Below are 11383 nucleotides of genomic sequence, written 5' to 3' on the forward strand. Positions count from 1 at the left end.
ACAAGTATACATATGTAACAAACCTGCACGTTATGCACATGTACCCTAGAACTTAAAGTATAATAAAAAATAATAATAATAAAAAAAAGAAAATAAGGCATTTAGGTTTTAGGTCAGGTGTGAGTTGAAGAGGTTTTAAGCTTTTGAGAACACAGGCTAAGGGAGAAGGAGGAGGAATGGAGGGTGGAAGGTTGACCATAGTGAAGGAAGCAAGCCCAGAGAAAAGACAGGGTAGAGACATGGAGAGAAGGGGTGGGGTGGTACTTGGCCCACCCCAGGGAGGTGGTGGTTGCCACCAAGGTGAAGGATCAAGGCAGGCATCTCCGTGGTGATCAGAAACCCCTGAAATGTGGGTGCATAATCAGGCAGGTGCCCCCACAGTGATTAAACATCAAGGGAAGGCTGTCTTCCCAAGTCCGTGACCGGCACTGGAGTTTTAGGTTCACAGATAAAATGTGTCTCCTCTGCCTCTACCAGAAAAAGAAAGCAACTGAAATTAAGGGAAGGGAAAGACTGAAAGGCGGCGCAGAAATTGAAAGGAGAAAGGGGTTGAGGGATGGTGAGAGAGGACAGAGAAGACAGTAAAAAGAGGTCAATTGCCCGATTTAAAATTGGTGAGATGTTCCTCGGGCTGGTTGGTCTGAGGACCAGAGGTTATAGGTGGATCTTTCTCACGGAGCAAAGAACAGGAGGACAGGGGATTGATTTCCCAAGGGAGGTCCCCCAATCCGAGTCACGGTACCAAATGTTTCAGCACCAAATGTCATATGTGTCCATGCGGAGAGACCACCAAACAGGCTTTGTGTGAGCAATAAAGCTTTTTTATCACCTGGGTGCAGGCGGGCTGAGTCCAGAAAGAGTCAGCAAAGGGAGACAGAGGTGGGGCCGTTTTATAGGAGTTGGGTAGGCAGTGGAAAATTAGAGTTAAAGGGGTTGTTCTCTGGCAGGCAGGGGCAGGGGTCACAAGGTGCTCAGTGGAGGAGCTTCTGAACCAGGAGAAAGAATTTCACAAGGTAATGTCATCAGTTAAGGCAGGAACTGGTCATTTTCACTTCTTCTGTGATTCTTCACTTGCTTCAGGCCATCTGGATGTACATGTGCAGGCTTGGGCTCAAACGCCTGACAGGAACCTTTAAGAACATTTAGAAACTTTGCTCTAAAAGCCTATTTAAAAGTTGGTTGTCTGGAACTGGTTAGATTCTTAGCCCACAACAGCAAAGTCTTTAACCCATAAATCTGCAATATTTACAAATATTACTTTAAGTACAGTATCTAACCAGGACCACATTGTTTATGCTCCAAGACAACGCCTCTCATCTTGTTTGCAAGTCTGTTACTCCCAGGGCTGAATTCACTTTCTTTTATTTTAGTCATATGTATTTCCTTTAGATTTCTATTAATACTTCTCTTTAAACACTTGACCACATCACACGACAAAATTTTGTTTTCACATCTTCCTCTCACTTCCAGATGGTGAACCCTCTAAGAGCAGAGTTTTCATTTAATTTTTGTATCCCCTAGTACAGTGATTGCCTAACTTTTGCTGTTATCAGAATCACCTAGAGGACTCATTAAACTAGATAGCTGAGCCCCAGCCCTCAAAGTTTCTGATTCAGTAAGCCTGAGAATGCGCATTTCTAACAAATTCCTAGGTGGTGACGATGCTGCTGCTGTGTAAGAAGTGAGGGGGTGAAGAATGTGAAGACCTCAGTTTGATGTGCAAGGCTCTAGAGGTGTCTGCCCCAGTGGGTTTCATTTTTCAAGTGACTTGAGTTCATTCATATCTACATCCTGCCCACTTACCCATTCCTGTCTACACATCTGAAGGTTGGCAAAGCTTGATGAACTTTTGTGAGAAGTAGTAATCAAATAATAATAAACAATAAAGCTATGGAAAACCCTTCCCCCTGCATGAAAATTTGACCTTCGCTTAACTAATGAGCTCTATTACCCTGGCAACATGATAACTATATTGCTAAACAACACTGTATGTGATTTAAATGATAACCGACTGGTAGATTGATTGCATATGGACTAGAGACCTATAAAGACCCTATGGGGACACCATACTTTGGGCTTCCCTAAATTGGGACCCTAGAAACTTGCTATAGAGTTCTTACAAAAGATGTTGGCTCCTGTGGGCATAAAGTTATTAGGTTGCCATATCTGCCTACTGTGGAACATATCACCTTCCACCTGAGCTGGACTGCTATGCCAGACTGCCACAAGGATGCCAGCAGAAAAGGGTCATCTAAGGTGGCTCTACAATGCGACAAATGCAAGTTTGTGGCTCCTGGTATATATCTTTCTGGTATTAGGTGTGGCCTAAAGTAGTTTTATGCACCTGAATGTCTAGCAACTGGTGCTCTGCCTGGTATCTTATCCCAGATATCTGCAGAGCTTAAAGATTCACTTAGTCCAGGTCTTTGCTCCAATGCCCCATTCTAAAATAATCCAAAGCAGGGCATGGTGGCTCATGCCTGTAATCTCAGCATTTTGGGAGGCTGAGGAGAAAGGATCACTTGAGCACAGAAATTCGAGATCAGCCTGGGAAACATAGCAAGACCTTATCTCTACTAAAAAATTAAAAATTAGTCAGACACAATGGTGCACACCTGTAGTCCCAGCTACTTGGGAGGCTGAAGCAGGAAGATTGCTCAAGCTCAGGTGTTTGAGGATGCAGTGAGCTATGATCAACACCACTGCACTCCAGCCTGGGCAACAGAGAGAGAAAGACCCTGACAATCAATCAATCAATCAACCAATCAAATGATCCACCTTTTCTCTCACTATCACTCTCTATCCCCTTATTCTGACTGATTTTTCTTCACAGCATTTTACTACTATTTGACATCATGTTAGCTGAATGTGGGTTTCCTTCTCTAAAATATAAGCTACAGGGAGGCAAGGACTTAGCCTACCTTTTTCACTGCTATATCCCCAGCACCTGGCATAGTAGGTGCTCAATAGATATTGCTGAATACATAAAAGAATATCTTTTTTTATTTTTTATTTTTTTTTGAGACAGGTGTCACTTTGTCACCCAGGCTGGAGTGCAGTGGCATGATCTCAGCTCACTGCAACCTCTGCCTCCTGGGTTCAAGCAAATCTCGTGCCTCAGCCTCGCAAGTAGCTGAGATTACAGGTGTGAACCTGTAATCTGGCTAATTTTTGTATTTGAATAATTAATGTATTTTTGGATTTTTTTTGTAGAGGTGAGGATTCTCAAATTCCTGGCCTCAAGTGATCTACCCACTTCGGCCTCCCAAAGTGCTGAAGTTACAGGTGTGCGCCACCGTGCCCAGCTGAAGGAGTATCTTTACATTCCCTCTTCTCTACACCTTTGAATGCTTTTCTCCTCCTACACAATTTTCTATCCCATTCTTTCATTTTTTTATATATCAAAGTTTTATTTCTCCTTTATGCCCTCTCTGGTACTTAAGTAATTCGTTTGTATTACAAATGAAATTCAGAGTGTCGGGTCTTCCTTTATTATACTTTGTGATAATTTTGATAAGTGATCGCACATAAAAGGCAAAAACATTTACTGAAGAAAACAGTTACTAAAAAAATAGCTAAGCAATTTATGTGTATAAGCATGATTTAACCTAAAACTAATTGCTTTGGCTCATGATTTTATATGCTCACAAAACATCATTATCTATTTACTTTAAAGCATATTCTCTTTATTAACCTAATTTTAATTACAATTACTTCAAACTAATAAAACTGTAGTTCTTTAAAACATTTCAACTAGCTTTATATTTAGCAAGTTACTTTATAAGATGCATTTCTGCTTATTACCTTACTATCAATCTTTCCTCCCCGACAATGCTCTGCATGCATGGTAATAGTGATTAGCTAACCAACTGTTAAACCATCTCATCCTAAACCAGTGGGTAAGTGCAGAGTAACTGCTCTCCTCATTCTAAAATCTCTCTAGAAGGTTTAAATACTTAAATTAATAATGGATTGAATAATTTATAAATTCAACAAATTTTTGTTCAAATATTTACTGCATATCTAAGTGCCAGATATTAGGCACTTGGGACAATAAAATGAACAAAGATTCCTACCCTCATGGAGCTTATTTGTTCTCACTGTGCCAGAAATAATTTTTTTAAAGCTCCTTGCTTCTCCAGGCATAGTAGTGTGCATCTGTAGTCCCAGCTACTCAGGAGGCTAAGGCAGAAGGATCACTTGAGCCCATTTTGAGGCTGTAGTAGTACACCCAGTGAACAGCCACTATGCTCAAGTCTGGACAACACAGCAAGACCCCCACCTCAAAAAACGAAAAAATTCCTTGCTTCCTATGAACTATTATGTTTGACAGGCAAAAAATATCACATAACTATATATCAAAACTGATTATTTGTAAATAATGAATATTCTTTTTTTAAAATCAAGCTACTTCTAGGAGTTTATATAGATACGAGGAATAAAAATTAATATCTAAAGAAATATAAACTGGTCAACTGGGTATAGGTTAGGGGAATAACTATTATAATGTCACTGCCAATGTTATTGTCCTGCTATGTGACCTTGGTTGGGCAAGTCATAGATTTTCAATTTCCTCCCTTACAAAACCGGTAACAATAAGGCAACAAGAGAGTTCTGGGGAATAACTACTGCATTACAGGCAAACGTTCTGGCTATTATTTTGAGCTAATTTATAACAGACTGACAAAAACAGGTGCTGAGGTTTTTCCCTTTTCTATATTTATAATGTATTTACAATGTATTTTTCCACTCATGGGGGTTTATCTTTAAAACGTGTACAACCTAGTTAATGTTAATTACATTCTTAAAATATAAATGAAACCTTCAAATCATTTCCCCAAGGAAATTTTGTGAAATAAGCCTTTTCTTCTTTTCTCATTAAGGATATAGAAATACACGGGCTTCCTGTCAAACTAAGACGGACTCGCTTCCTAAACAAATGCTGTAATACAAAGGTAATGTGTCTCACTCTGGGCATACTGTCTCTGACAGCCTGTGGGCTAATAAAATTATATCTGACATATGACTAGAGATGCTAGGACCTACAAAAACATCTTTCAAAGCTTTAACTAAATTTCTTATAGACTATTCACTGAAAGCTTTTTTCTCACAGTACTGATTTTAATCAAGATAATCTGAAATAAGTAAATTTTAAAGATTAGTGAGCAGATTCACAAGTACTCTTTCTGAAGGATTTCTTTTACATACTAAACAAAAGCAGACGTGGAACCCAGAAAAACAGTGCACCTCAAATTTACCAATACTCAACAAAATTTTTATACTCCCAACAGAATGCAAAAGCAAAGAACAAAAAGTTTCATAGCTTTTCATTCAACTAGTTGAATAGATACACTGCATTACACATAAAAATGGCAACAATTTTTCAATTTTAAAACTGACTTTGGAAAACTAAATACCATAGTGCCCTCTGCTGTCATTTTAAAGAAACTAAAGTGATCTGTAAGATAAAGTCATTTTCAAATTACTGAAACTATATATTCAACATAACCAACAAAAGTAGAAACAGCTTTACATTATTAACATTATAATACATTTTCATCTCCAAAATAGAAGTAGGTGACATCTTCCATGTCTGACCGCTTCAAGTACAAACTACAATAATATTCCCATACCCTGCAAAATTGTTTTCCTTACTAGATTCTCTTATAACTGGCTTTAGGAGTGGAGGAAGGATAGACTTAGAAAAAAAAACACCGTTACGATTTTTTTTTTTTTTTTTCTGAGACACAGTCTTGTTCTATTACCCAGACTGGAGTGCAGTGGCCCGATTTCAGCTCACTGCAACCTCTGCCTCTCAGGTTTAGGCAATTCTCCTGCCTCAGCCTCCCAAGTAGCTGGGATTACAGGTGTGTGCCACCATGCCTGGCTAATTTTTATATTTTTAGTAAAGATGGGTTTTCACCATGTTGGTAAGGCTGGTCTCGAACTCTGACCTCATGATCCGCCCGCCTCGGCCTCACAAACTGCTGGGATTACAGGCGTGAGCCACTGCACCTGGCCACTGTTGTGATTTTTTAATCACAGTGTGAAGTAGTCCTATCCTAGAACAGTGATATATATAATATATACCTGTTTTAAATACACATATATACTTTTTTTTTCTTTTTGCAAATTGGGCAGCCTCCCACAACGGAATAGATTCAGAGACACTCCCAAGAATAAATGTCTTTAGATGAGAGTTTCAGAGACCTGTGTCCCGGAGGGCATGCCTAGAGCAGTGAAGAAATTATCAAGTTTATTTGAACTGCGGACTTGCATCTCACTATCCTTAACAGGGAATTTCACCCTAAATATTTATTGTGCTTTGAGATAATGAATAATAGTAGTGAGACTCCATTATACTATCATTACTGACCAAAACATTTTTAAAGACTTTATCTCACCAATACTTCTTCCTTTTTTGATATCTAGTTTTGTGTATGTTTTATGAGGTGCATCATATACTAATATATAATAAGTGTATGTAATTAGAGAAAAATAAGCCTACCTATTAAAATGCACCCTAATTTTTAAAAATCAACTGCAGTATGTAATCAAAATAATTATATCACTGGCCTAGATATGTTTGTTCCTACTAGGTCTATAATTAAAAGAAGCTTTCATGTGAAACCAGAAGTTGGTTATTTGAAAGAATAAATAAGATAGACCACTGGCATCCGGGCACAGTGGCTCACGTCTGTAATCCCAGCACTTTGGGAGGCCAAGGTGGGAAGATCACGAAGTCAGGAAATCGAGACCATCCTAGCTAACACAGTGAAACCCCATCTCTACTAAAAATACAAAAACAAAATTAGCCAGGCATGGTGGCGGACGCCTGTAGTCCCAGCTACTCCAGAGGCTGAGGCAGAAGAATGGCATGAACCCAGGAGGCAGAGCTTGTAGTGAGCCAAGATCACGCCACTGCACTCCAGCCTGGGTGACAGAGCAAGACTCTGTCTCAAAAAAAAAAAAAAAAAAAAAAAAAAAACGCTGGCTAGACTAACAAAGGAAAAAAGAAAATCCAAATAAAGAATCAGAAATGACAAAGATAACATTAATACCAACCCCACAGAAAGACAAAAAAAAGAGGAGACTATTAAGAACATCTCCATGCACATAAACTAGAAAACCTAGAAGAAATGGAAACCACAGGCCAATATCCTTTATGAACATAAATGCAAAAATCCTCAAAAAAATATTAGCAAAACGAATCCAGCAGCACATCAAAAACAAATCTACCGCAATCTGATCAAGTAGGTTTTATCCTTGGGATGCAAGAGTGGTTCAATATATGTAAATTAATAAATGTGATTCATCACACGAAGAAAACTAAAAACAAAAACCACATGATCATATCAATAGATGCAGAAAAGGCTTTCAATAAAATCCAGCCTCCCTTCATGTTAAAAACCCTCAACAAACTAGGCACTAAAGGAACTTACCACAAAATTATAAGAGCCATCTATACCAAACACACAGCCAACATCATACTGAACGGGCAAAAGCATTCCCCTTGAGAACTGAAACATAAGTCTGCCCACTCTCACCACTCCTATTTAACATAGTATTGAAAGTCCCGGCCAGAGAAATCAGGCAAGGGAAATAAATAAAAGACATCCAAATAGGAAGAGAGAAAGTCAAACTATCTCTGTTTGCAGACAATACTCCTTTTTACCTAGAAAACCCCATAGTCTGCCCAAAAGTTCCTAGATCTAATAAACAACTTCTGCAAAGTTTCAGGATACAAAATCAATGTAAAAAAATCAGTAGCATTTCTATACACCAATAATATCCAATCTGAGTGCCAAATCAAGAACACAATCCCACTCACAATAGACACAAAAAAATAAAATACTTAGGAATATAGCTAATCAAGGAGGCAAAAAAATCTCTACAATAAGAATTACAAAGCACTGCTCAAAGAAAACAGAGATGACACAAACAAATGGAAAAGCATCCCAAGCTCATGGATAGGAAGAGTCAACATTGTTAAAATGACCATACTGCCCAAAGCTATATACAGATTCAATCCTAGTTCTATCAAACTACCAATGACATTCTTCACAGAATTAGGAAAAAAAAAAAAAAAAAACTACTCTAAAATTCATATGGAACCAAAAAAGAGCCTAAATAACAACTGCAATTCTAAGCAAAAGCAACAAAGCTGGAGCAAACACATTACCAGACTTCAAACTATACTATAATGCTACAGTAACTAAAACAGCATGGTATTAGTACAAAAACAGACACACAGATTAATGGTACAGAGTAGAATAAAGCCACATACCTACAACCCTCTGATCTTCAACAAAGCTGACAAAAACAAACAATGGAGAAAGGATTCCCTATTCGATAAATGGTGCTGGGATAAGTAGCTAGCTACATGTATGCAGAAGACTGAAACTAGACCTCTTCCTTACACCATACACAAAAATCAACTCAAGATGGATTAAAAACTTCAATGTAAAACCTAAAATTATAAAAATCCTGAAAGATAAACTAGAAAACACCACTATAGATGTAGGCACTGGCAAAGATTTTATGATGAAGATGCTAAAAGCAACTGCAACAAAAATTACAATTGACAAACAGGACCTAATTAAACTAAAAAGCTTCTGCAAAGCAAAAGAAACTTATCAACAGAGTAAACAGAAAACTCACAAAATAGGAGAAAATATTTGCAAACTATGCCTCTGACAAAGGTCTAATATTCAGAATATATAAGAAACTTGAATCTACAAGCAAAAAAAAAACCATTAAAACGTGAGCAAAAGACATAAACAGACATTTTTCAAAAGAAGACATACACCGCAAGGAAGCATATGAAAAAATGCCCAACATCACTAATCACCAGAGAAATGCAAATCAAAATCACAATGGGATACCATCTCACACCAGTAAGAATGGCTACTATTAAAATGCCAAAAAAAAATCAAAAGATGCTGGTAAGGCTGCAGATAAAAGGGAACGCTTATATACTGTTGGTGGGAATGTAAATTAGCTCAGCCACTGTGGAAAGCGGTTTAGCAATTTCTCAAATAACTTAAAATAGAATTACCATTCCATCCAGCAATCCCATTATTGGGTCTATACCCAAAGGAAAAAAAATTGTTCTACCATAAAGACCCATGCACATATATGTTCATTGCAGCCCTATTCACCAGAGGAAAGACACGGAATCAACCTAAATGAGCATCAGTGGTAGACTGGATAAAGAAAATGTGGTTCATATAAGCCATGGAATATTATGCAGCCATAAAAAAGAAAAAATAATGTCCTTTATAGCAACATGGAGCTGGAGGCCATTATCATAAGTGAACTAACACAAGAACAGAAAACCAAACACTGCATATTCTCACTTACAAGTGGGAGCTAAACACTGAGTATACATGGATGCAAAGAAGGAAGCAATAGACATTGAGGCCTAATTGAGGGTGGAGGGTGGGAGGAGGGTGAGGATCAAGAAATTACCTAGTAGATACTATGCTACTTACCTGCGTGACAAAATAATATGTACATAAAACCCCATGACACACAATTTATCTATAGATCCAAACTGCACATATACCCCTGAAACTAAAATAAAAGTTAAAAAAAAAAAAGAAAGTTTTAGTGAGTGTTATAATTAAGAAAGCTTCAGAGAGGCCAGATGCCTAGAAAACAAAAGTCTCGTGTCTAGAGAGGTGAATATGTACAGCAGCTAGAAAAGCACCTACTAAAACTGTGATAACAGTATGGATCAACTAAGACTGAGAATCTTATAATCATCTCACGTTCAGTTAACCTATTATTTACTTCCTTTCTTTTTATAGAAATATAAACAAATATAAAATATAGCAAACAGCTTTCTTAACAGCAAATGAATTTAATCACTCTTTCCTCTGCAAACTATTATTTTATGTTTCCATAGTTTGTCTTAAATATTACTTAGACATGTTTTCTCTCATACTTAATTCACTATATGTTTAAAGGAAATAATTTCTTAATCATTTTTGTATGATCCCAGCTGTGCATTTACTGGGTACTAGATATTGAATAAATAATGACTAGACAAATAAAGAATGTCCACATGATTTACTCTATCTGAGCCTCCAGGTCCCCATGTAGCAGAATCCTCTGCTCCTTATTCACTGGCTGCGTGAACATCCATCCTTACAAGCAGGAATCAAAGGTTAAGGTAGAGATACTTCTGCACAGAATAGAATGAGAAGACAATGTTATCAGGAAATACAACTATTTTGCCTATTCTCTTATCTCCTTCTCTTATCTAAAAACTGTCTATATTTTAAAACACAGATTTTTGCATACTTGCTTTATTGGGGGGAGCATACGTCCTCACTGCCTCCCTGCAGGATTTCAGCTACACTAGCCAGAGTTATATGAACAGATCTCTGATCGCTCCCTGGGACTGAGCCACCAAGAGGGGGTGGGGAGCGGGGCAGGGGGAGAAGCGGTGACTGTATTTGCAGTTCAGCCAACTTAGTCTTTCCAGCCTGCTGGCTCTGGAGAGTCCAGGCAGTCTGCACAAGGAGGATTCCCCTCAACACAGCACACCCACTCAGCCAAAGGGCAGCTAGACTGCTTCTTTAAGTGGGTCCCTGATCCTGTTCCTCCTGACTGGGTGAGAACTCCCAGTAGGGGGCTCCAGACACCTTCTACAGGAGCATTCAGGCCAACATCCCATCAGTGCACCCCTGGGACAAAGCTCGGAGAAGAAAGAGCAGGCATCTTTGCTCTTCTGCAGCCTTCATTGGTAATATCTCCAGGTGTAGGAGTACCAAGGAGACTAGGGTCTGGAATGGAACCCCAGCAAACCACGGCAGCCCTATGGAAGAGTGGCCTGTTAAAATAAAAACAAACTAACAGAAAGCAATAACAACAACAACAAAGACCCCACAAAAACACCATTCAAAGGTCGGCAACCTCAAAGATAGAAGGTAGATAAGCCCACAAAAATGAGAAAGAATCAATGCAAAAATGCTGAAAACTCAAAAATCCAGAGTGCCTCTTCTCTTCCAGATGACTGCAACACCTCTCCAGCATGAGTACAGAACTAGGCTGAGGCTGAGATGACTGAATTGACAAAAGTAGGCTTCAGAAAAATGGGTAATAAAAAGCTTCGCTGAGCTAAAGGAGCATGTTCTGACTCAATGCAAAGAAGCTAAGAATCATGATAAAACAATACAGGAGGTGATAATGAGAACAGCCAGTTTAGAGAGGAACATAAATGACCTGATGGAGCTGAAAAACACAACATAAGAAATTCACAATGCAATCACAAGTATCAATAGCAAAGTAGACCAAACAGAGGAAAGAATCTCAGAGCTGGAAGACTATCTTTCTAAAATAGGACAGGAAGACAAAAATAGAGAAAAAAGAATGA

At 38.4% G+C, this 11383-nt stretch overlaps 1 protein-coding gene across 1 annotated transcript in view; it reads right to left on the reverse strand.

The window, feature by feature from the left end:
* The window catches only part of DTWD2 (DTW domain containing 2), a 158653-nt gene that overhangs the window by 117290 nt on the left and 29980 nt on the right, over positions 1 to 11383 (reverse strand). Inside the window, exons 5-6 of the mRNA XM_011963675.1 lie at positions 4469 to 4498; positions 2197 to 2206 (exon numbers count right to left, since the gene is read on the reverse strand). Coding sequence (XP_011819065.1) covers positions 2197 to 2206; positions 4469 to 4498 — 40 coding nt within the window. The remainder of the gene's footprint in view (positions 1 to 2196; positions 2207 to 4468; positions 4499 to 11383) is intronic.

The sequence above is a fragment of the Colobus angolensis genome, unplaced genomic scaffold, assembly GCF_000951035.1.
Source record: "Colobus angolensis palliatus isolate OR3802 unplaced genomic scaffold, Cang.pa_1.0 Scaffold62, whole genome shotgun sequence".
Taxonomy (NCBI): domain Eukaryota; kingdom Metazoa; phylum Chordata; class Mammalia; order Primates; family Cercopithecidae; genus Colobus; species Colobus angolensis.